Raw genomic sequence first — 26,657 nt, 5'->3', positions numbered from 1 at the left:
GAACGATGATGGTGGTGGCTGGTGGGTGTTGGAGTGAAGAAGACAAAGTTAATTTATTAAAGATTTAGAGTTGTTAGAGATCAGAAATTTGGATGGGTTGGCTGAATAGAGGAAATTAGGAAAAGAAAAGAAAGGGTAAGGACTATGGGCTACTAGAGAATTAGCCATATGATTCGGGTCGGGTTGTGCTTGAGCAAAAAAATCTTACCTAAGGCTTAGTCTGTTTAGGAAATGAGCCTCATTTTTTTTTTGTCAAAACTCATTTTTTCGCTTATATTTTTACCCAAATCCTCATATTTTTCAGGCGGGCTTTTAGGCCTGGATGGGTGACCCGATCCGTGATCAGGTCTAATAGGTACTATGGGCTACTAGGGAATTAGCCATGTGATTCGGGTTAGGTCGGGCCAAAAAATCTTACCCGAGGCACAACCCATTTAGAAACAGGCCTCATTTTTTTTATCTAACTCCATTTTTCGAGCCTATAGCCTTCGGAGTTGAACGAATGACTCGACCCATGATCAGGTCTAATATAGATATTAATAGAAAAAGAGAAAAATAATCTTGACAAATATTGTTGTTTGATTTTACCTGATTTATTTAAATATTTTAGGAAATTACTTGATTTATTTTAGAAAAAAATGAATTTTTTTGAAATATATGGCTTGTTTTAATTTATACTATGAAGCACTATTGGTTGTAATTATCAATATTCATTATATTTATAATTAAATTGATTATTTATGGAAAAACACAAATATAACATCTTTGACTTTTAATCTCAGTGTTTTTATTATTGCATTTTGAATAGTTATTTTCTTTCAAAATTAAGATTTTAATAAACATAATATGTTTTGTGCACTCAAATGAAAATTTAACATTATTTAGTTAGAATTTTTAATATTATGTATATTTATAATCCTAAAGATATAATTTATGATTCACAGTTGTCAATATTCGAACAATATTAGAACTAAATGTTTTTTGGTCTAAAACATTAGTATAGTATATATGATACATGTCGTCTTCGATCGCAAGTAAATAAAAAAAAAAAATTTCTCTCAAATCCTCCTGAAAAGAGGAGAAAAATAAGGAGAGGAGAGCAAACAAAAAAGAAAATTATCAATCTTTCTACTGAGAAAAAGCTCTGGCTCTATCGATTTGTTGAGATGCCGTTAATCAATTGAAGTTATCCGTTTTAACTTCTTCAGGTTCTTTCTCGATTCTAATCTTATTGTCTTTTCCCTGTCTATTTAAAAAAAAAAAATTCATTATTAGGTTTTTTCCCTGATTTTATTTTTTGTAATTTCCTTTTTATTTTTCATTGTCTAATCTCATTTTCATCGTGTAATTAGTGCTCGATTGATTTTTTTCTTGAATTTGTTTATAATTTTTCCCAATTTCTAAGTTAATTTGTCTGCCGTATATTGATTAACTTCGGTTTGGTTGCTGAGAAAATTGAAGGAGTGTAAAAGGAAAAATGGAGTGATTTTTAAATGCTACAGTAAACGCTGTTAACTTGCTAATGAATGGATAGTGTAACTTAGGTCCACTTCGTAAAATTTTTAAGCACTTCTTTTTTGTTTGCTTTTTCACCGTTATGAACGCACGCCAATAAAATTTATCTAAAATTCTCAGCCAATGTACTGGGAGAAAATGTAATTGTTTTATCTTTATCTTTTCGTTACTTGAATACCTATTGCAACTTGTGCGCTTAAATGAATTGCACAATTCTATGAATTTTATTGCAATGATTCTGCTATGGATGCGTCTTTCTTCTGATTAGATGGGAACAGGCATGTAGATTGCAATGCATATTATGGTGGTTGTGCAGCGCATTGTCTAATGTTAAGCATGCATTGCAGGAATTAGACCTGCTAGATTTTTCTGTGATTATAATATTTATGGTCTGCATCTTTGATTCTGCTTATGAATAGAATGGATCGTTCTGCCAGTAGTGAGGGTCCTGCTATACTGAAATTACATAAATGGGGTCCCTCCGAGTTGCCACTCAATCTGTCAGAATATCGTGAAGCTTTTATATCTCCGACAAGGGAGTTACTGTTATTGCTTTCATACCAGTGCCAAGCTTTACTACTTCCTCTGACTACAGGTTAATATTTTCTATTCTCTGTTTCTAGACTGCCAAAATTATATTGTACTTTTGAGTGGTTTGGAAGGTCCTGATTTTTGGGCTTCATTTAAGTACTTGCTATTGCTATCCCCTCGGTTTCAATTGCATTGCTATTCTGAATTTTTATTTATTTATTTTACAGTTGTTGAGTTTTCCCTTTTGGTTTGCAGGGGGTTCTGTGGATGCTGATGTTTCTGAAAGTTGTCATGACAAGATTTCTCAAAATTTAGATTTATTAGCTTGTAGGTCCAATTTAAAGGAGGATATTCCGTCCAGTTCTGGGTCTGCAACAGATTGTGATGATGTTATTTCCCAGAAACATGGATTCTCAAGGTCTAATGGTTACCCGTTTCTTTGTGATGTGAACTCATTGGCTTGGGGGATGTGTGGGGATACCTATAATCAGCACAAAGATGGTTCATTTAGAGAACTTCTTTTTGTGTCTGGCAATCAAGGTGTGATGGTGCATGCCTTTTCTCATCCTGATAATAGCAGTGAGCCTGCAGCAATGTTAGAGGGTGAGTTTAGGGAAGGGAAATGGGTTGAGTGGGGGCCTTCGTCCTTGCCATTTAAGCATATTGAGGCAGAGAAGCCAGTTGATTTGTCTTTTGAAGCAACTCAGAATACTATCGATAAAAACATCGCAAATGGAAATTTAGGAGTTCCAGACAAGATAAGTAAGAAAGTTGGGGTTGATGTATTGTCAGAAACTTCCAGTTCAAAGAGGTGGTTGCGATCATTTTTCACTAAAGCTGAAACTGTTGAGTATGAGGGTAGCATTTGGACTAGGTTTCCTCAGAAATCGTCATTTCCTTCCTCTGCGAAAGTTGTTTCTTTTGGCATTTTTTCTAGTAATTTCCCAGTTCTGAGATTCCTTTGTAAAGAGAATTCTTCATCAAGTGGGGAGAGCTGCCAAGAGACTATTAGAAATCTAGAAAATGGTTCCCATGAAAATGTTGAGTTGGGTACATCTGATGTTGGTTCCAACACTTCATATAAATGCACAAGAGTGTTCTCTAGCAATTCACATCAGTTAATTGGATTCTTTTTAACACTAATGAGCTCTGCATCTTCTAGTACTAGTGATGGAAGTGAGAGAAGGACTAAGAATATGATTGTCATTGGCAGGTTGGATATTTGGGGAATTCAGTGGGTTTCTTTAGTGAAGCTTCAGCAAAATGTGAATACATGCCCACTGAATGATTGGAAAGACTTTCACTTTTCTGATGATGTTCTTATTTGCCTCAATGCTTCTGGCTTAGTGTTCTTTTATGATGCAATTTCTGGTGAGCATGTTGCACATCTTGATATTTTACAGACTTGCAGGTTAAGCTGTTCTGCAAATTTGCGTGAATCAGAAAGGTCATCTCTAGATGATGATATGCAAAGCAAGTCAAATTATCAGCATGGTGATTTATTTGGTAGAAGAACATTTAAGAGGCTACTTCTCGCGTCATTTACATCTCATTTGGCTGTGGTTGATGAAAATGATATAGTCTATGTGATATATGGTGGTGACCATCTACCGGACAAGTATCATTCGATTGAAAAATTGCTTCCACATTATCAACATTTAGGACTTGGGATGTTAGTTGGTTGGGATGTAGGGAATTCTGATATTAGCCATCAAAGGATATATATTAGTTCATCAAATTCTTGTAATTTAAATAGCTCTTCCAAAAAGAATGAAATTGTTTCTTTTTGTGATAATACTGGAAACAATATTCTTCAGAAAATCCATGGCTGGAACCGTTACGGAAATGGGTGCCTTTCTGATTCAGTTTTGAATGGCTTTTCTGCTGCTTCGAAAGTAACAGATGAGAAAGTTCATGATTCACAAATACAGTTCCACCTTATGCGAAAGATTTTTCTTCCCACATATAGATATAGTGATGATGACTGTATTTGTTTTTCTCCTTTCGGGATTACTCGGCTCATTAGAAGGCATAATTTCAAGGATAGCAAGAATTCTAAAATTGTTCATTTTGATTTGCATACAGACTCAGTAGTCCAAGATGATAGATTCTTGAATTCGGGAAGCAAAAAGTTTTCCCTCAAAGGGAGAGAAGAAGTTTCTATTGGAGAAGCTATTGGTTGTACTTTCCAGGGTTGTTTTTATTTGGTGACTGATGGTGGTCTCTCGGTGGTTCTCCCTTCTGTTTCAGTTTCATCAAATCTCCTTCTCATTGAAACCGTTGGTTTTCAGCAACCAAATATTAGTACTGGCATTGGATGTCAAGCAAAAAATATTCTGGGACTGGAAGAGCCAAAAATGTTCTGGTCACCTTGGAAAGTTGAAATTTTGGATAGAGTCCTTCTGTTCGAAGGTCCTGAAGAGGCAGATCGTTTATGCTTGGAAAATGGTGAGAAACAAAATTGAAACAATTTATATAAATATGTCAGCAAAAATTTGGTGATCACATTGTTTTTCATATCATATTTTTATTTTTTCTTAACCATCTACCATGCCCATCATCCTAAATATCGTTCTTACGCATTTCTTTTCTACTGTCTATGAGGCTTGTCCTGAGCTGTTAATTGATGTCTGTCTATTCTGGTCAAATTCATAATGGATATTTATTTATGGTGGCTGGCACTAAGTTGGGGTTTAGCTGCTGGTATCCAAAGTTATTGTTGACTAATTTAGCCCTCTGCATTGGTCCTGTACACTAGCTAACTGATCTTTATTACTAACTTCATTTAAAATGGAAAATTTTGTGGCTACTAAAGAGAGGCTGGAATATCTGGCCTGTGTTATGAGGTGAGTATTTATTTTTATAGCATTGGTTTTGAATTTGAAGTTATGAGGTTATATGGGTTTGGAAGTAGGGAAATTTGTGTGGAATTACAATTGCCACTTCCTATAGAAATAGGCTTTACTAGTTGTAGATTGTAAAATAAAGTGTTATTCACTCAATCTTGATGTTGATTGGCATCATAGCAAGAACCTATAACTGTAACTCCTTTGAGCTCTGGATTTTAGTAGTTTAATTTGCAAAAGGGATGTAGCAACATTCTTTCTCATTTTGGGTCTAGAATTACCTTTATTGAATAAATATGAATTCATGGTGATTTCTGATTGTGTTTGGGTCTAATCAATTGAGTGATATATCTTAAATGTACCAGAGTAACCAGGCTAAATAGATAAGACCCGAACAAAGTCGGGAATCACCATGACTTCATATTTAATCAATAAAGGTAATTCAGTTTAGCACTGTTCATATATCTTCATTGTAGTTAATTAAAGCTAAATCCAATTTCTATAGTACTGATCTCTGCAATGAACATTTTTGTTGATGATTAAGTTAAATTACTGCTATATCTATTAGAGCCCAGGTGTACTGGCTATTGCCATTTTATAGTTTTAGACTTGAAGTTGAGAGAATTTGGATGGATTCTTGACTTCTGGTTTTTGTTAAAAATGTTCTCTGGCCTTCTAATGTTTGTTTGAGAATGTGAGTCTTGTGCAAAATGCAAACTTGCAAGCATTTTTTTCTGTGCTAATTTCTCCTATGTTCTTAAACTTCATGTGATGCGTAAATGTGCAAACTAACATATAGTTTGTTGTTTATGAACATTTTGATGAGAAGGCTCTGTAATTACCATAATGAAGCTGATTGATGCTTTATTAAGTGTTAGGATGATTTCCAGTTTATCCTTTGCTGGACATTACTTTGATGAGATGATACTGGCTACTGGCCTCTTTATGACGAACATAGCATGCATTATCAATTTATCATAATCATTATGTAAGGGTGAATAGTGGTTAGACTGGTTTTGTTAACTTTTAGCAGAATCATTTTAGTCACTTAAAGTAGCAGCTTTCTGCATATTCATTCTGTTAGTAAGTAGCTCCTGTTTGATGTCAAGTGAATGTGATGTTTCAATTTATGAAAGCTTCTATTTTAGATTAAGGGTCTGTTTGATTGACGGAATTGATTTTCCGGAAAATCATTTCCAACTTTTCCAGCGTTTGATTGGAGGAAAACATTTTCCATTTGGAAAATGAACTCCAAAACAAGGGAAAATGGGTTACATTTTAGGGAAAATGTCTTACCCTTTCAATTTCCGTAAGACATTTTCCGTGCTCTCCTCTCTATCGCCTCCTTCATTCCTTCCTTCATTTCCGGTAGAAAATTGCTTCTGTTTATCGATTTTCCAGTAACTTGTTTTTTTAATTATTCAATATTTGTTTTTTTAACACAATTACAAATAATTTATTTGATATTAATTTTTTCAATTTATAACGATTAATATTGTAGCTTAATAATTGAGTATTATTATAAATAAATCATTGCAATATATGTAAAAATAATTTAAAATATAAAAATTTATTAATATATATTAATATATGTAAAAACAACTTTTTCGAAAAATATTTTCAAAAAATCTGCCAAGCAGCAGAAAATATTTTACACAGATTCAATCAAACACCAGAAAATATTTTCCAGTAAATCATTTTACAGAAAAGTAAAATATTTTCCAGAAATCATTTTACGGAAAATATTTTACTGGCAATCAAACAGACCCTAAAAGGCTAAATTGTTGAACCATACCAGATTGCCCTCCCAGGATAAAAGCTGGGGAATGATCCTTTTTCTCTATCTGTCTTGTTAAAAAGGTTTCCTACTAAGTCTTAAAATTTTGGAACAAAGGTTTTGGCTTGTTTGGAATAAACATGTTGAAGTTGTAGTTGCTCAAAGCCTTCTTTAAATTTTCAGTATTCTAGCATATGGAAAAAACCATTTCAGCTTCTACTTTATCTTTTAATATTTATGTACTTCTTCCACTCTGGGAATACCTACATGGGAGAACCTGGTAAAAATATTATACGGTTCAATGTAGGATAAATTGACATTTATGAAAATAAGAACTATAATTTCTAGAGATATTCTGTTAGTCTCATAGGTAGTATTGAATCGAATATCAGAATCTATCAGTTTTGGTTTTTTGAGTGATGCCTTTAAAGGATAGAGATCAAGTTGGTAAACGAGATAATTCAACAGTGGGTTACATTTACCTGTTAATATATAGCTGTAAGTTTGTCAGAATTGTTTTGATTGTTTCAGTGTTGTCAAGGGCGTAAGGCGCACTCTAGGAGCTAGAATCCTTATATTGCCTCAGGCACAAGGCGCAAAAAAAGCGCTAGCCTGAGTGAAGCAAAAGCGCAATGTGTATATGTGTGAGTTTTTATGTATATATATACACATCTAAAGCTTAAAACTTGTATTTTTTTAGTAGTCAATATGCCTGATTTTCTTGTAGTCCATTTCATTCAGGCAGGCTTTCTATTTTTATTGCCTTAACGGAAAAGCATGCCTAGATACACCAGGCATCACCAGGCATGCGCCTGATCAAATGGGCCTTGCCGGAAAGGGTCCGAGGCACGTTTCTGGTTTAGTGCTATTGCATGGGTGAGCCTGACAACAATGGATTGTTTAAGTTAGAACCACCTGAGTACCACAAGTTCCTGTTTAAATCGAATGCAATCCTTTATCTGTCGCTTTTATGTGCTTTTTTGAACTTTTTGTTCACGTTTATGATTTTATTAGTGTTGGGATTTTTCCTCCTGAAGTTCACCCTCATCCTCATAAGCGCTTTATCCAATTTTGTATTTGGATTTCAGTTGAATTTAGTGTCTGCAGATCCTTCTTGTCGTATGTTACCCAATTGTCCCTTGGGCAAGACCTATCATTCTAAGGCTCAGAAGAGGATTTCTTTATTCTCAATTGTACTTTCTTTGTTGTGTTTAACATTAAAACGACTTCCTTTATCTTGTGGCTACTCTTTCCAGCGGCCCCATTGGTGTTTGTGGCGTGGGTATAGCTTTAATGAGACAATTTTGTTGCGTCCATTGGCCCAACTGGTTGCTTGAATAACTGTACAGTCTGTTCAATTTTTTTTCAATATCATTGTCTATCATCTTTAAGTTTCTTCTTGTAGTTAGCTGAGCGAAATAGTGGTTATGGCACCTATGACAAATTGGTTTGTTTTATCACCAGCACACCTTTGTTGTATATTATTTTCTCATTGTTTGTTCTGAAGAAAAAGAATGCTTGTTTTTGAAGGATCCATCCATCTTTCTTCCCTCGTTGCATCATTCTTGCTCCAGGGAAATACTTTGGAATAGTCTAGAGATGTAAAAATGAATGGTCACCATTTTCTCATATGCAAAATATGAAGTAATGCCTTCCGGATAAGTTTTTTCTTGTACCATTTGCTTTTGCTCTGAAATATTTGTATTGTTGAGATGTATTTCCAGAGTGGAGAAGGTTTACATGTGCTTTCATGGAGACTGTGTGTGTGTGTGTGTGTGTGTGTGTGTGTTTGTTTATGACTATGAATGCTATGTTTTCTTTAACCAAATTGCTTTTGGGGTCACTTGCCTTTCTATACTCCTTATTCTTTTATGGTTTAAAAGTATGGTCAATTATTTACTCATGGATTGCTGTATTAATAAAGAATGCTTAACTAAAATTCCAAATTTCATTTGAATTGCTGCTATGTTAGGATGGGATCTGAGGTTTTCACGGATGCGTCGGCTACAAGTTGCATTGGATTACTTGAAATTTGATGAAGCAAAGCAGTGAGATTCTTTCTTTTCACTTTAAAATTCTGTGTTGTTAAGTCTTTTTCTTCTCTTTTATCTTTTTCCTCCCTAAAGTGACATTTTGTACAATATGCTCAAATCTTAGTTATTTGTTTATGCTGATATGGAATATATCTGTTTATATACTTTTTGTTTCTAACAGCCAATTGGGCCATGGCTATATATGTTTATGCCTCATGGTATGCATATTTGTCCAAAGGTAGAAGGCTATTCTTATTTTGTCTTTCACTCTCTCTAGTAAATTCAGGAGAAACCTATGAAATAGATAAGTTTAAGGGAATATATGGAATAGATGTAAATTCATCTCGTTCGTATTAGCCAATTGGGAGTTTAGATATTTGCATCAGTGTCATCATGATTATCCCTATCATGTTGGTTTTAAGATGATGTCAATTTGATTATACCGTACATATTGAAGGAATCATGTACTATTTGAAGTATATTGTATGGGGTTGAACAAGAAAATTGGGGGGTTGAGAGATCTGAAGTTTTTATCCACTTGGCAAGTTTTATTTTATTGTCATTTTCATCGTGTATTCTAGGTTTTTACATGCTGTAGAAATCATATGCTATCATGTAGTTGATACTTCTTGAGATTTTGTTTTGTATAGGGTATTGCTGTAATTTACTAATTTGCTCTTCACTTATTTTCTCCTTTTCAGTTTTTCCTATCCTATTTAATTTATATTGTGCTGTCCTCTCTGTTTTGCTGTATGCGAAGAAGAATACATTGATTCTTCAGCGTTTCATATATAGAGAACTGTATTGAGGCTTTGTTTCACAGATTAGAATTCTTTTTAACGATTAATTAATTAACTTCTACTGGATTAACAGATCTTTAGAGATGCTTGTGGGTGTCAACCTGGCAGAAGAAGGGGTTTTGAGATTACTTTTTGCTGCGGTATATCTTATGTTTGGGAAAAATGGGAATGATAATGAGGTTTCTGCTGCATCAAGGTTAAGATCTTCTAACTATCTTTCAGTGGATAGGATGGTCTTATTATTGTATTTGTTTGGCCCTTGCAATGCACGTGGCAAACATAATTGCTTGTTATATTATAGATAAGAGTGCACAACAGAAATAGATGTTATAATTACAATATTCATCTCAAAGGTGCTGCTAACCTCAAAACAGCCCCAAAACTGGAAATTATCACAAAGCACAGTATTCTGCCTTTATTATCTATATGTTTTACATGCTTTGACCTTCATCTCAAAGATGCTGCTAACCTCAAAACAGCCCCAAAACTGGAAATTATCACAAAGCACAGTATTAGGCTTTAACAATGGGCCCTGATACAAGTTACAATAATTATTCGTAAAGGATCTCTACCAAACACCAGTCAGCTGAAACAAATATCTGTTCCTTCCTTCACTAGCTTCTATGCGAACATAGTGTAAGATTTGTAACCCTATGACTAACGTTAGTAACGAAACAGCAATTATTCAATTCAAAACTAGTCTTAGTAAGAACCAAAAAAAAAAAGAAAGAAAGAAAGAATACACTAGCCTTAGTCTTCTCATCAATAAGGATATTGTTTCGTGAGTTTAGCATCTATTCCTTGCAAGCAAAATACTCAAGGGTAGTTTTCAGTTAATTTTTCTATAAGCAGTTATCTTCCTTAGTATTTGACTCTTTTGCTTGGTGTGTCATTGTCTCTATTGGTGTTTGATTTAGGTACAAACCTACTATGTGAAGGATTGTCTTGTACTTATATTTCCAGATACTTTTAGATTGCACTAATTAGTTAACATCACCTTTCACTTGCTTGCTCATGGAGTTTCTTATATTATAACTATTTTATTGGATTGCATATGTGCTTTATATGAAAGTTTATTTTGTATTAATCCATAAATATCTCCTTTCATTATTTGAGCAAATCTCTTTCTGTACTTTAACTTGGAAACTTAGATATAAAGTATTGTTAAATGGTTGTATCTTCAGGTTATAATGACATGAGCATACATATTTAACAAAAAAACTTACAAAATCTTTGTGTGATGTTCTGGCCCAAATTCTAGCAACGGTGCTAAGATGTACTAGATAGGACCAGGATATCTACATGAAGTGTAGATACATATCACAAGAATATTATATTGGATTGCATATGATACAAGATTTACCTACTTGCTACCTTTAGAAGTATATCTACTACATAGGTGTTAATACATATTCAGATTTTGACCTCGATTGATCTATCAAAAGTGAATTTCACCTTTATAGTTTATTAGCCCTATCCTTCCCCTCGTTTCTTAGTCTGAGAACTAGTTGAAGGGTGAATTCTCTTTTCACATGATAGGTATGTGGATTCGGATCATGTCAAATTTGGTCTCCTGCAAAATACATTTCAAATTAGAATGATTTCCTGATCATGACATTTTGGTTGACTTACATACCTGCCAGTGTCTTTCCTTGGTTTTGCATGAGCTATAATTTTATTTCATGTTCTGGTCAAGACCTATATAATTTTGGATGTTTGGTATGGTTCATTATTTCTTAATTTGAATAATATTTTCTGTTGGATGGGTCAGATTGCCATGTATATCTTCTAGATATATATATTTTAGGTTTCATTTTCTAATGTTGCAGGCTACTAAAATTAGCTACCTGGTTTGCTACCAAAATGATACGTGAATATGGATTACTCCAGCTTAAAAGGGATGCGTTCATGTTTCATGGCTTAGATAAGCCTGGTGTCCTTGCTCTTCCTTCAGTATTACCTGACAAAACACAAAATGAAGTAGGAACTTCCATGAAACTTCGGGAGATGGCTCATTTTTTGGAGGTTATTCGTAATCTGCAATATCAACTTAGAGCAAAGCTTAAAAAGCCAGGACAAGCATTGGTATGATTTGGATACTCTTTGCTGGTTGTATACATGTAGTCTATCTCTGGAATTTTAAGTAATAATTTTTCCATATGAAACAGGTGGACCGGAAGGAATCATTAACTATCGTAGATCCAAGTTCCTTGCAGGATGAATTTCAGTTTTCAACACCTTCAGTGGATTCACTGGAGACACTGAATCAACATGAGCTTCAGATTCCTGCATTAGCATTCCTACCCAACAATAATGAGAAACTTGCTTTGGTGCCCAACAATTCCATAAGCACCGAGTCTTATTTGAACTCGGAGGATCCAGGTGAAGCAACTGCCCTCATTCGACATGGAGTGGGCTCAGGGAAAATTCTTCCAACTGAAAATCCAAAAGAGATGATTGCACGTTGGAAAATAGATAATCTGGATTTGAAAACTGTGGTAAAAGATGCGTTACTCTCTGGACGCCTCCCTTTAGCTGTTCTCCAATTGCATCTTCATCGTTCAAGTGAATTCACCTCTGATGAAGAGCCTCATGATACCTTCAATGAAGTTAGTGACATTGGAAGAGATATTGCTTATGACCTATTTTTGAAGGTAAATTTATCAAAGGTTAAGTACATGAAGGTGAAATTTTTCCATATATCTGCAGTATGTTGACTATACATGAACAACAGGGTGAAACTGAACTTGCTATAGCTACATTACAAAGGCTCGGAGAGGATGTTGAAATCTGCCTTAAGCAGTTGTTATTTGGCACAGTAAGGAAAACTCTACGTGTACAAATTGCTGAGGAGATGAGGAGATATGGTTACCTGGGATCAGTTGAGTGGAAATTATTGGAGAGAATATCACTTATTGAGGTATGTGAATGTTTACTGTTACTTGGTTACATTTTTGTTAAAGCATGTGTAAATGCGATCAAGTTTGTGCCCTATCCATCTCTGTGGATCTAAATATCTTTTCTCTTTGTCTCTCTTGGAAGCGACTTTATCCTAGCTGTTGTTTCTGGAAAACGTTTCATGACCGCCTGAAAGAGTGCATGCGTGTCACATCAACTTTAAACTCACCAGAAGGGGTTCGTGTCACATCAACTTTAAACTCACCAGAAGGGGTTCATTTGCGCCTCTTGGACTTTTTCAACAATTTAAAAATTGAATGCGGTGAGATTGATGGAGTCGTTTTAGGCGCATGGGCAAATGTTAATGAAAATTCATCTGACACTGTGCCTGATCAAGATGATGTTCATGCTGGATACTGGGCTGCTGCTGCTGTGTGGTCCAAAGTCTGGGATCAGAGAACCATTGATCGTGTAAGCAACTTTTCTTGACTTCCTTGCGGCATATTTCTTTTGAAAATATTATGAATTGTATTGAAATGTGATGGAAGGAAAAATTTTCGTAGTAAGACATGTTCAATGGTCTGTAGTGTTTGTAATTCTTGGCTTTAAATTCTTATCATCCCATTCACTGGATATGATAAGAAAGATGGGTAGTGTGTTGAAGTAAAGCCTAAAGGGAAACCTTTTACATGATTAGTTACTAGGGGTAGGAGGGAACCTTCTTCGTGGAGATCATCCATTTTAAATGGCCAACTATATGTCATTAAACTCACAGTTTAGTTCTCTTGTTCCAGTCAATTCACTTAGACTGGAAAAAAGCTTTCAATGTGTCTGATATGCTATGGAGTGATAGAAGTATTTACCAGCATCTTGAACATAAGTTGAATTTGATATTTATCTGTGTCAAATTGGCATCTAGAATTTTGGTCCTAATTACTTCAACAGAGCTGCATCATATTTACTATTATTTCCATGGGATGAATCTTAGAAACTGAAACATACAATATCTTTGAAGGTTGGTCTTTGTTTTGCATGCAAATTCATGTTTGCTTTAACAAACTTATTGGGTGGTGGACCTAAATATGTCTTTTGTTAAAACTTCTGCTTTTCAGATAGTATTGGATCAGCCTTTTGTAATGGGTGTTCATGTATCATGGGAGTCACAATTGGAATACCATGCATATCATAATGACTGGGAGGAAGTCTTCAAACTCTTGGATTTTATTCCTACATCCGTGTTATCAAATGGAAGCCTCCAAATAGCTTTGGATGGTTTCCAGTCTGCCTCAACCATTGAATGCAACCGATTTCCTGACTTTGGCAATTATATTTGCTCTGTCGAAGAACTGGATGCTGTGTGCATGGATATTCCAGATATTAAGATTTTTAGGTCGTCTTCCGTTTTTATGTGTTCTACGTGGTTAAGGATGCTGATAGAACAGGAGCTTGTAAAGAAACTTATATTTTTGAAAGAATATTGGGAGGGCACTGCAGAGCTAGCTTCTCTTCTTGCACGATCAGGCTTCATTACTGAGAGATATAAGATTTCATTTGAAGATAATTCCATTGAGAGATCCCCAGATCTAGATTTCTCAAGCAGGAATGGAAATTTTCGCTTAGATACTGTTCAAGCTCTTGATAAATTACTTATTCATTATTGCGCACAAAATAACTTACCAAATCTTCTGGACCTTTACCTTGATTGTCTCAAGTTGGTTTTCAATGACGAGTCACTTCTTTCATTACAGGAAGCTACAGTAAGTATCATGAAATGCCCAGTGATTGTTAATGTTCTTTGTAGTTAAATCTTTTTTGATTGATAGATAATTTATTAACCATCCTTCATTATTCTATTGACTTTGATAACTAGATTTGTCTTTGCTCAAGGTGATTACCTCTCATTTTATATTTTTTAATGAAAATGTGAAATGATGTCTATATGTGGGTTATCTTAAAGCTCTCCGACTTCGTCAGCTTGTGTACTAATGTCTCTAGTAGATTGTTCTGTTCTATGTGATAAACTAATTTTATATGTTCTTACATGTCTCCCTGCTTATGTGATGCATCTGTTCAGGGAGATTGTCATTGGGCAAGATGGTTGCTCTTATCAAGGTTTAATGGCCATGAATATGATGCATCTTTTGAAAATACTCGTTCAATAATGTCTCATAATTTAATTCATGGTGGCAACCTCCATGGTCATGAAGTAGATGAAGTAATTCACACTATTGATGATATTGCGGAAGGAGGTGGAGAGATGGCAGCATTAGCAACTCTAATGTATGCTTCAGCTCCAATACAAAATTGCTTAACTAGTGGGAGTGTTAACAGGCATAACAGCTCCACAGCGCAGTGCACATTAGAAAATCTGAGACCTACTTTGCAGCACTATCCTACATTGTGGCGCACACTTGTATCTGGATGTTTTGGACAAGATACATCTTTTGGTTTCTTCCACACTGGAGCTAAAAATGGTTACTGTTTTACCTTTCTTTTGCTTGTTCATTCATACCCATTAAAAACTATACATTATTTTAGGCATAATTTTCTTGCCTTTTGGTTTGGGAATGCAGCTTTAGCAGATTACCTGAATTGGCGTGACAACATCTTCTTCTCTACTGGACGCGATACTTCGTTACTACAGATGCTACCTTGTTGGTTCCCTAAGGCTGTACGGCGGTTGGTCCAGCTTTATGTGCAGGTCTTTCCCTCCCTCCCTTCCTCTCTCTCTCTCTCTCTCTCTCTCTCTCATGTTACCTTTGACATATTTAAGATTCCTTGTATGTTAAATTCCATCTATTTGCTTTCTCTTTTGGCATTTACTTTTTCCATGCCATTTACTTTGCACAATGTTGCAGGGTCCTCTTGGATGGCAATCGCTTTCAGGTTTGCCTACTGGAGAATCTTTGTTGGATAGAGACGTCGATTTTTACATAAATGCTGATGAACAAGCTGAGATTAATGCTATCTCCTGGGAAGCAACTATACAAAAGCACGTTGAAGAGGAACTTTATCACTCTTCACTAAAGGTTTATCCTTGTACACCCAAGATAATAAGTTGATAAATACAAAATGGCTAATAAACATGTGGGATAAGATTTTATTTACTTACAAAATGTTTTCCCCTATGGCCTGGATTAATATCTGCAATGTTTAAAAAATCGAACCAGAGATCAAACTGGTGAGATCTCCTGTTACAGGTTGAACCGGTTGGTTGCATTAATTATTAAATATTTAATAAAAATATGTGTTTGACTAAATAGTATGACTGATATAATTTCTGGGGGTTAAATGTTCGAATCTCATCACATATAATTTCTTTACAAAAATTTAAAAAGTTTTAAGACTGGTAATTTTTCCTAGTTTTTAATGGTTCAACTGGTTTTTAGCGTTCAATAAATGCCTGGTTGGATGATATATGCTGGTCTGGGCTGACCACTGGTTCCTGGTTCAATTGGCTGGTCTGATCTGGTCTTTTTAGTACTATACTAGATATCTGTGTAAGAGTTTCATGTGTATTGTGAAAGGATGGTATTTTGAAGTCTGAGTTAAAATTCATGTGTAGTGTAGTGACAAATGGAAGTTTTCGCTTGAAACATTAGCGGATAATTAAGGGGAATATTGGACTCATTTTCTACCTTGAAAGTGTCCTGTCCTTTTGAACTTCTGTGCTTGTAAATCTTCTTTCCTTCTCTCTATGTTCTGGTTAAATAAATAAATAAAGTTGGAGGTATAGGGTCATCATCATACTTCATCTTAAATATTTAGACACGGAATATTTGTTTTATCAAATAAATCTGATTTCATCATGGCCTTTTTTTTATTTATTTCTCATTAGCTTTTCTGTTATTGTCACTCTTGCATGAGATGTCATATAGTCCAATCATTTTCAACTCTTGTTCGATTGTTCTCATTTCTCCTCGTTTGTATAAAAAAGTAGTTTACTTTCCTAAAGTAACTGCAATATTATATATCATGCCTTCTTTTTCTGCTTTGTTTGTTTGGCTCTGATGTTTATTTGGATTAATGCTACTGTTAGTTTAAGGTTTGCTTCAACCTTTTTGTTTCAGGAAATATATATTTCTTTTAACCATAACCAATTTTATCTCAGTAGTTCCATTGTTCTCTTTTTGCACTTTAGGAAACAGGACTTGGTCTTGAACATCATTTGCATCGTGGCCGTGCACTTGCAGCTTTTAATCATCTTCTTATTTCAAGAGTTGAAAAGTTAAAAATAGAAGGGAGAACCAATGCTTCTGGACAAACAAATGTTCAATCAGATGTCCAAACTCTTCTTGCACCTATATCTGAGAAGGAAGAGTGTCTTCTTTCATCTGTGAGTACTTTGTTTTCATGTTATTTAGATTATATTATTTAATATATTTATGATTGAATGAATGAAAATTGACTAGAATGCTAATGCATTAATGGGGGCTGGCTTAGTTTATTTTCTTATGGTACCACAGAATTACCAAGAGATAGCTAAGCTAGGGCAATGTTTGATATGATGCTGCGTAATACTCATTGCTTGTGAATTTTCAGATCATGCCCTTTGCTATTACCCATTTTGAAGACAACGTGTTGGTGGCATCATGTGCTTTTCTATTAGAGCTTTGTGGCTTATCAGCCAGCATGCTGCGAGTAGATGTAGCTTCATTGAGACGGATATCTTTATTTTACAAATCCATTCAAAATAAGGATAATTCTAGGCAACTTTCCTCCAAGGGTTCGGCTTTCCAACCTGCAACACATGATGATAGTATTATGGAGTCTCTAGCTCGAGCACTGGCTGATGAATGTATGCATGGGGATAACTCTAGGAATTCTAAGCAAAGGGGATCTCTAATTTCAGTTTATGGTAAACAGCCTTCTCGAGCTCTTATGCTTGTTCTACAGCATTTAGAGAAGGCTAGTCTTCCACAGTTAGTGGAGGGAAAAACATGTGGATCTTGGCTCTTAACTGGTAATGGTGATGGAACTGAATTGAGATCTCAACAAAAAGCTGCTAGTCAGTACTGGAGTTTAGTAACCGTCTTCTGTCAGATACATCAGCTGCCCTTGAGTACAAAATATCTTGCAGTATTAGCAAGAGACAATGATTGGGTATGCCTCATATATTTTTACTTTATTTCTGAATGACAGTTTTTCTTTGAATCCAAACTTATGGTTCCCCTGTTTTCTTCAAGGTTGGATTTTTGTGTGAAGCTCAGATTGGAGGATACTCATTTGACACAGTGTTCCAAGTTGTAAGCTCGTTGTTTGTGAACTTTTTCTTTTAAATAATATGTTGTCTTTGTGAGTTCATTGCTTGATGCTGTTCTATTATGTTTTTAAAAAGTTTGCACCATTGTATATCATGTTACTTTGTTTTCCATGTTTCAGGCATCAAAGGAATTCAGCGATCCTCGTCTTAAAATTCATATACTAACAGTTTTGAAAAGCATACAGTCAAAGAAAAAGGCTAGCTCCCAATCATACCTGGATAAGAAGAGTGAAAGTCCCTTTCTAGAGGAAAATGTATATATGCCCGTTGAGCTCTTCAGAGTTTTAGCAGATTGCGAGAAGCAGAAAAACCCTGGCGAGGCTTTATTGCTAAAAGCAAAAGATTTCTCGTGGTCTATTTTGGCCATGATTGCATCATGTTTTCCAGACGTGTCTCCACTGTCATGCTTAACAGTTTGGTTGGAAATAACTGCAGCCAGGTTGTTACACCTAAATATTAAATTACACTTCCATGGTCTTTTCACTTTGCGCTGTCACTTTACTCTACAATGTCAATCTACTAGTTTAGTATCCTCCTTTCTCAGATTTTGCATTTTTCTTTGTGAATATAACCATCTTTGTAACTACGAGTCTTAGATCTGATTGGATATGGCCATACAGGGAAACTAAATCCATCAAGGTGAATGACATAGCTACCCAGATGGCAGATAATGTTGCAGCAGCAGTGGAAGCTACCAATTCCTTGCCAGGTGGCAGCAGATCACTGTCATTTCATTACAATAGGCGGAATCCAAAACGAAGGTGGCTTTTGGACACTTCATGCAGGGCTCCCTTGTCTGAGGCATCTGATAGTTCAACAAGAATATTTTCTGCTGAGGGCAGTACTGCTGGGGAAGAAAAAAAGGTTGAACTCAGTGAGCAGATTAATGTTTCAAGTGATTTTAACGAAGGTCCAGCTTCTCTAGCCAAGATGGTTGCAGTGCTTTGTGAACAGCACTTGTTTCTGCCTTTACTAAGAGCATTTGAATTGTTCCTCCCTTCATGTTCCTTCCTGCCATTTATCCGGGCTCTTCAGGTATGTTAGAAAGACTTAAGTCTAGCTTTATTATTTATCTTTGCTGCCTTTTAAGCAGGAGAGGACCGCCATTAATGTGGTAGAATTGTTGTGAACCAGTTATCACCAACTGGTGGTAGATGCGTCATTGTGTCCTGATAATCATAAGGCATGATCTGCAGTTTCTGTGTTTTCAACTTCTATTTGTTGTTTGGCTGCCAAACATAGACACTTTGTGCTTGGCATAAAGCAATTGGAAAGTGAAACTTGAAGGGCTTAGAAATTTTTAAAATAATGATATCTCAAACAAATATTTGTAATACATATTCAGGTCTGAGTTTCCTCCTGTTAATTGAATACATGATGTATCTTAACATGTTTGTTTGGACACCATTAGACATTCCTTGAGAATGTTCTCTTATAGACCTGAACCCCAATAATTTTGTCTGATTATTTGAACCGTGGATATGAAGTAAAAGATGTGGATGCTGTATTCATGTACAAAGAATGAAGAAAGTAGAGGCAGACCAAAAATAAAATATATTAAAGTGATAGGAAGAGTTTGGCATATTTGGATCTTTTAGAGGATGTTCTGTTAGACGAAGGGCCAGGAGAAAACAGGTTCATTATTCATGTAGCTAACTCTTAAATAGTTTAGGGATTAAGGCTCAATTGAGTTGAGTTGTCTTGTAAGCAGTGATCTTAACTGATTATTTGATGATTTTGGGAACAAATCAGGAAAGGGATTTTTTTTGTTAAATTGAGTGTTCTTATTTCCTGTGCACATTACTTATATGTGCTTTTTCCTTTGTGCAATGTAGTGCATTATGTGTTTCAGTTTCTGCAAATAGTGCTATGGTCTTGTAAAGTAATAATTTTACAGTGGGTTCGGGTTTGAACTAAGTTTGAGGATTTAATTGATCTTGTATAAAATCTGATCTATTTTCCCTGCACTATCCCCCTTTCCCTGTTTTCTCTTTTCTTCAGGCATTTTCGCAAATGCGTCTGTCTGAAGCTTCAGCACATCTTGGTTCTTTTTCTGCCAGAATTAAGGAAGAGCCAAGTCATTTACAGACAAATATTGGAAGAGATGGGCAGGTTGGAATGTCATGGATTAGTTCCACTGCTATAAAAGCTGCTGATGCTACCCTTTCAACTTGTCCATCTCCTTATGAAAAAAGGTGCTTACTGCAGCTTCTTGCTGCTGCTGACTTTGGAGATGGAGGCTTTGCAGCTGCTTGCTATCGACGACTTTATTGGAAAATAAATCTAGCAGAGCCTTCTTTGCGTAAAAATGATGGACTGCACCTTGGGAATGAAACTCTAGATGATGCTTCCCTCCTAACAGCGCTAGAAGAGAACATGCAGTGGGAGCAAGCACGCAACTGGGCAAGGCAGTTGGAGGCTAGCGGCGGACCTTGGAAATCTAGTTTTCACCAGGTTACTGAAACTCAGGTGCACTTTCAACTACATCTCTGCTTCCTGTGCAATACAATTTACCAAGGCTTTTAACTTGTGCATTTGACCATTTGAATTAGATTTCTTTGGGTTCAATACTGTCACATCCACACTCTAGTTGTATGCCCTTTTTACAGTATATTGTTTGCTTTAAAAAAATAGTTTAATAATCATTCCTTAGACACCAGCAATCGTATTATCTATTCCCTGAAGCATTTTATTGAACACTTGAGTTTTATTCTCTGCAATAATTTCATCGGCATGCTAACATCTGTTCTATCTTTGTTCACATATACTCAAGCTCCTTGCATATTTCATCTCTTCACCTGTAGATCACTGTTCTACCATTGCCAAGGATCATTGGCTCTATACCCAAATTGTTACAGTCAAGAGTTTGGGATTGAGTCAAGGATGATGGACTGGGAAATCATTCAAGCTCATTAAAGGGAGCTGGAAACCTTAGCGAAAGACCCAGATTTCTTTAGGGTTTTTTATGGTGATTCTACTTAGGGTTTATTATTCCATTCGATCCTTTAAATAAGGACCAATCTTCTTTCATAAATATGAATCTATTCTAGAAAGGAAAGAAATCAATTGAAATTAAATCATAATCTAAGCCTTAATTTGAAAATCCATTCGACTCTTTGTGGTTTATACCCTTTTTCTTTTCCTCTGATCATCTATATATATTGTTTAATTCTGAAGAGCAAGGTTTAGAAGAGAAATTTTGAGAATTCATATATGTATTGACTGAAAGCATACATGGCATTTATACAAGACCCTTAGGCTTATCTAAGGAAACAGGAAAGACAAATAATCTGAAATAATTCCTGAGAATCAGTAATTAAGATCAAAATATCACTAAATATCAGAAATTTGATCTTGTCAACCCCCCCTCTCAAGTTGGTGCAAAGATATGACACATGCCCAACTTGCACACCAAATTATGATAGGCTTTATTAATCCTTTGATAAAGTGACTATCAAGTGTTTTGTTCAATCGTGTTGGATTGGATTTTGGGCTATGCTTATAGCACCCGTGTTGGATGGGATTTTGAGCTATGCTTACAGCACCCTTGTTGTCATAGTATACAGATAATTCCCATTCCCTAACAAGTTCAACTCCAACACTTTTCGCTGCCACAAGAGCTCACTATCACCTTGAGCCATAGCTTTGTGTTCTACTTCAGCACTTGATCGAGCAACTACACTTTGCTTCTTACTCTTCCAAGTGACTAGGTTTCCTCTCACAAATGTGCAATACCCAGATGTAGACCTCCTCTCATCCAAAGATCCAGCCCAGTCCACATTTGTAAATGTTTCTATCTGGAGATGATCGTGTTTAGAGAACAGAAGGTCTTTTCTTGGAGTAGATTTTAGGTGGCGAAGAATGTGAGAAACTGCCTGCATGTGAGGTTCTTGAGGATCATACATGAACCGGCTTACAATATTGATCGCATAAGCAATGTCTGGTCTAATGTTAGAAAGAATAGAGCCTCCCAACCAGTCTTTGTTATCTCTCTTTCTCCATTGACTCTCCAATCCTTGCTTGCAGCTTATGATTGCTTTTCATAGGTGATTCTGCAAAGCTTGCATCCCATCATGCTAGTTTCAGTTAGGAGATCCAGGATGTACTTTCTCTGAGAAATGAAAATCCCTTTCTTTGATCTACCAATTATATTCCCGAAAAACATTGTAGCCTCTGTAAACCTTTGATTTCAAACTCTTGAGCCAACCGCCCTTTCAATCAAGTCATTTCTTCTTTGTCATCTCTTGTCATCACTATATCGTCAACATAAACAATGAGAAGAGTGATCTTACCCTTGTAATGTTTTATGAAGAGGGTATGATCAGCATTCCTTTGTTTATAGCCAAAAGAGATAATGGCCTTGCTGGATATGTCAAACCATGCCCTAAGAGATTGTTTTAACTTGTGCAAGGCCTTTTTTAATCACACACTTTTCCTTGTATTTTTTCATCCTCAAATCCTAGAGGAATTTCTATATACACCTCCGCTTCTAAGTCTCTATGCAAAAAGGCTTTCTTTACATTGAACCGTTATAAGTCCCAACCTAGATTAGCTTCACAGCACAACAAAATTCTGATGGTGTTCATTTTAGCAACAGGGGTAAATGTCTCCTGATAGTCCATAAGTTTGAGTGAACCCCTTGGTTTGAATCTCTCAACTGATCCATCAGCCTTGTGCTCCACAATGAACGCCCATTTGCAACCAACTAGTCTCTTGTTTGTTGGAGGAGTAACTAGTTCCAAGTCTCATTTTTTGTCAATGCTTTCATTTCTTCAACCATGACTTCCTTCCACTTGGGATCCTCAAATGCTTCCCTCCAATCCTGTGGAATAGACACAGAGGACAGAGACAATGATCCAAGATTCATTAATAATTTGAGCATTAAGAGCATTACATAACTTCACAAATTTGGAAGTTGCATTGGAGGAGTCAATTTGTGATAAGAGACGTTTGAGGTGTTGAATCTGTGTCTCAGTGAGAACTGTCTCCTTCGATGGCGCTGTGGTTTTAGATAGATTGGCTTGAACCCTAGTAGCCTTATCTTTATTTCCTCCCAATCTCTGGTAGGTCGACCATGTAACTTCCAGCAAGTCTCCGTAGTATGTCTCAGTTTTCCATAGTAATCACACTGCAGATGATCTTTATCAGACTTCTTCTGCTCTTGAGGTCCACTAGCAATCAGCCCAGCTTTCTCAACCGATAGTGTATAGAGAACAACATTCCTTGTACTTTCTTCTTGCTGGACATATGAATATGCTTGCTCAAGTGATGGAAAAGGAGTTTTTCCAAGAACTTGAGCTCGAATTTGATCATACTCATTGTTCAGTCCAACTAAGATATCATAAACCTGCTCCTTTTTTACGAGTTTCTGAAATTTAATTGCATCTCCAGTGCAATCAACTCAAAAATCTTGATGGTAGTCTAGTTCCTAGCACAACCCACTCAAATCAGAAAAATATTGAGAAATCGTCATCCCACCTTGCTTTGTGTTATGAATTTTGTTCCGTATCTTAAATATTTGAGCATCATTCCCCACTTGTGAGTAAGAGTGGCTACACTTCATATTTTTCTCGTTGTATCAAGCGATAAATAAGTCTTAGAGATCTGAGGTTGCATCGAATTAATCAGCCATGCCATAACTAGTGAGTTCTCTGAATCCCATAAATTGAAAGTAGGATCATTCTAAGCAGGCTTCTTCTCTCCTGTGATATACCCTTGCAGTCCTCTAGCTTTGATGAATAACAGATGAGACCGCGACCACGTGAGATAATTGCTTCCATCAAGTTTTATCGGATTGATTTGCAACGATGGGTTGTCAGATCTGGTTGCAACCACTTTCTTATCATCTACCATTTTATAAAAAAAATAGAGGAAAAAACAGTAGAAAGCCAAAAAAAAAAAAAAAAAAATTCTAAAGACAAAATTGAATCCCTAGATCTGAAATTTTGGCTTTATTACCATGTTAAATTCTGAAGAACAAGGTTTAGAAGGGAAATTTTGAGAATTCATATATGTATTGAGTGAGAATACATGGTATTTATACAAAGATTGTTAGGCTTATATAAGGAAACAAGAAAGACAAATGATCTGAAATAATTCCTAATAATCAATAGTTAAGACAAATGATCTGAAATAATTCCTAATAATCAATAGTTAAGATCAAAATATCCCTAAATATGAGAAGTTTGACCTTGTCAACAGATATAAATATATCTATATCTATATTCTGTCTTAACATTTTTGGACCTGCATTTGGGAAGAAAATGCACATGTTGTCAAGATATGTTTGTTAAAAAAAAAAGCTGCTTTTCCTTCAGGAACTTGATGATGGCATAATTGGTATGTGAGGAGTGCTTTCATGATCTGATGAAGGACATCTACAAATGTACTTTCAGATAGGACAGACTGATTGATGGCTGTCAAGAGGAGAAAAGGAAGGACTAGTGGAAATGGTCATGGATATAGTTAAGGAGCAAACTTAGATAGGTACATACAAATGTACTTTCAGATAGGACAGACTGATTGATGGCTGTCAAACTTAAACAGAAAATCTAAGGGTCTTAGGACTACTCCGTCCTTTGATGTTATATCCTAGGGTTGGAAATAGTATATTAGAGCGTTTAGGAGTTATAGCCTTATAGGTGTTTTGGCGAAGGGATAAACTGTGGAAGTGTGTAAAATAAGGATAGTTTATCACTATGCTAAACTTAGTAGATGAAATTATACTAGGAAGTTGACAAGAACTTTGCTGGAGAATCTTCTAGGTCCTAAGTGTAAACCTAATATATGAGACTTGTCTTACAAGTAAGGGTTCTATACCAGGGATGCTCGATATATGATTATAAATCTGAATCCTAGATGAAGCCACATCTGGAGTAAATTAGTGGTCTATTTGCTGTTTATTTTAACTTCTGATATGCTACATGCCTTCTGCAATGAATGTTCTTTTTTTAGCATTGCCTCTTGAACCTCTGAATATCAACTCTCTTTGTCCTTTAGGCTGAATCCATGGTAGCTGAATGGAAAGAATTCCTTTGGGATGTCCCTGAAGAGAGAGTTGCTTTATGGGGTCACTGCCAGACTTTATTCATTAGATATTCCTATCCTGCGTTACAGGTATGCTTCGATCATACATCTGAGAGAAATCTGCCCGATTCTTGTTTCTTGGCTGCATGCTCATTTATTCTTAATGTGATTTTTCTGCTATATGGCTTGTAGGCAGGGTTGTTTTTCCTTAAGCATGCAGAAGCAGTGGAGAAAGATCTTCCAGCTAGAGAGCTTCTTGAGATGTTGTTGCTTTCTCTTCAATGGTTAAGTGGGATGATAACCCAGTCCAACCCGTAAGTGATTTGTCCAAATTGAACTGCTTCTTTTCATCTAAATATTTAGGCCTCTTCTCTAACTTCTGTACTAAATTTATCAGAGTTTATCCTTTACATCTTCTGCGAGAAATTGAGACTAGAGTATGGCTTTTAGCCGTAGAATCTGAAGCTCAAGTGAAAAGTGAAGGAGAAATCAGTTTAGCAGGTTCTAGCCAGAATCATCTCACAGGGAATATTTCCGACATTATCGATCGAACTGCTAGCATAATAACAAAGATGGACAATCATATTAATTCAATGAAGAATAGAACTGTAGAGAAATATGATGGTAGGGATCTACTCCACAGAAACCAAGCATTGGACTCCAGCTCTTCTGCTGTAGCAATTGGGAGTTCAAAGACAAAACGAAGGGCCAAAGGCTATCTGCCTTCAAGGAGGCCATTGGTGGACCTAGTAGATAAAAGCCCTGAGCCAGAAGATGGTTCCAATCCTCCCAATCTTAGAAATGATGTTCAGTTGCAAGATGAAAACTTAAAAATTGAAATATCTTTTTCTAAGTGGGAGGAGAGGGTTGGGCCCAGAGAGCTTGAAAGGGCTGTTCTATCCTTACTAGAGTTTGGACAAATATCGGCTGCCAAGCAACTCCAACAGAAGCTGTCACCTGGCCAGATGCCTTCTGAATTCATACTCGTGGATACTGCTCTGAAACTTGCTGCAATGTCCACTCCTACCAGTGAAATACCAATAGCAATACTTGATGAGGAACTTCTCTCTGTTATTCAGTCATATACACCAATTGATCAGCATCTCATCTACCCACTGCAGGTTATTGTTGTCTATGTAGTTTTCCGTATCTCCAATTTCATCTGTAATAGTTGATATAGGTTTTGAGTAGTTAAACTCAATTGTTTATGGGCTACTCATGGTTCTTTTAGATTCTGATTAGATCTCATTTTCCTACCTGAATTCTATATTTTGAATTTCAAAGGTCTTGGAGAATTTAGCAACTGTTTTCATCGAAGGTAGTGGACGTGGGTTATGCAAGAGAATAATTGCAGTAGTCAAAGCTGCAAACGTCTTGGGTCTTTCATTTCCAGAGGCATTTGGCAAACAGCCTATCGAATTGCTACAGCTACTTTCTCTTAAAGCTCAGGAGTCTTTTGAGGAAGCACATCTCCTTGTGCAAACTCATGTTATGCCAGCTGCTAGTATCGCTCAAATTCTTGCAGAGTCCTTTCTAAAGGTGATTTCCCGATGCAGTTTATATTCACTTGAGTGATGATGCTTATATCAATGCTCATTGCTTTTGGTATGCGGTGTTTAGTTGTGTGAGAAGCCTTTATGTTTCTGTTTCCATCCAGATCTTTGCACTGCACCTGTCTGACAGTTGCAGTTTAATTTTGTTTGTATATCTAACCTGTTGACCTTTCATATTCAATATGCCTTAGGGTTTATTGGCTGCTCATCGTGGGGGATATATGGATTCTCAGAAAGAGGAAGGGCCAGCTCCTCTTTTGTGGAGATTTTCAGATTTCTTGAAGTGGGCTGAACTGTGTCCTTCTGAACCTGAAATTGGCCATGCATTAATGCGTTTAGTGATTACTGGACAAGAAATACCACTTGCCTGTGAGGTATTTTCTTGTTATATCAACTATAGAACATTTTGTGGGGA

The 26,657-nt window shown here is 36.0% G+C and overlaps 1 protein-coding gene across 1 annotated transcript in view; it reads left to right on the top strand.

Moving 5' to 3' along the window:
• The first annotated feature begins 975 nt into the window (after positions 1-975).
• Positions 976-26,657, top strand: part of LOC105763656 (uncharacterized) — a 28,294-nt gene continuing 2,612 nt past the window's right edge. The window contains exons 1-24 of the mRNA XM_012581947.2: positions 976-1,208; positions 1,935-2,110; positions 2,302-4,494; positions 8,642-8,717; positions 9,576-9,698; positions 11,332-11,587; positions 11,671-12,156; positions 12,237-12,422; positions 12,545-12,871; positions 13,513-14,157; positions 14,475-14,874; positions 14,974-15,101; positions 15,259-15,429; positions 16,542-16,736; positions 16,943-17,503; positions 17,587-17,646; positions 17,783-18,102; positions 18,284-18,698; positions 19,665-20,132; positions 24,663-24,779; positions 24,882-25,003; positions 25,087-25,810; positions 25,974-26,228; positions 26,434-26,616. Of these exons, the coding sequence (XP_012437401.1) occupies positions 1,936-2,110; positions 2,302-4,494; positions 8,642-8,717; positions 9,576-9,698; positions 11,332-11,587; positions 11,671-12,156; positions 12,237-12,422; positions 12,545-12,871; positions 13,513-14,157; positions 14,475-14,874; positions 14,974-15,101; positions 15,259-15,429; positions 16,542-16,736; positions 16,943-17,503; positions 17,587-17,646; positions 17,783-18,102; positions 18,284-18,698; positions 19,665-20,132; positions 24,663-24,779; positions 24,882-25,003; positions 25,087-25,810; positions 25,974-26,228; positions 26,434-26,616 (8,586 nt within the window). The 5' untranslated portion in view covers positions 976-1,208; position 1,935. The remainder of the gene's footprint in view (positions 1,209-1,934; positions 2,111-2,301; positions 4,495-8,641; positions 8,718-9,575; positions 9,699-11,331; positions 11,588-11,670; positions 12,157-12,236; positions 12,423-12,544; positions 12,872-13,512; positions 14,158-14,474; positions 14,875-14,973; positions 15,102-15,258; positions 15,430-16,541; positions 16,737-16,942; positions 17,504-17,586; positions 17,647-17,782; positions 18,103-18,283; positions 18,699-19,664; positions 20,133-24,662; positions 24,780-24,881; positions 25,004-25,086; positions 25,811-25,973; positions 26,229-26,433; positions 26,617-26,657) is intronic.

The sequence above is a fragment of the Gossypium raimondii genome, chromosome 12 (assembly GCF_025698545.1).
Source record: "Gossypium raimondii isolate GPD5lz chromosome 12, ASM2569854v1, whole genome shotgun sequence".
Taxonomy (NCBI): Eukaryota; Viridiplantae; Streptophyta; class Magnoliopsida; order Malvales; family Malvaceae; genus Gossypium; species Gossypium raimondii.
The sequence above is the reverse complement of the archived record's forward strand: the minus strand, read 5'-3'. Positions and strand labels throughout refer to the sequence as shown.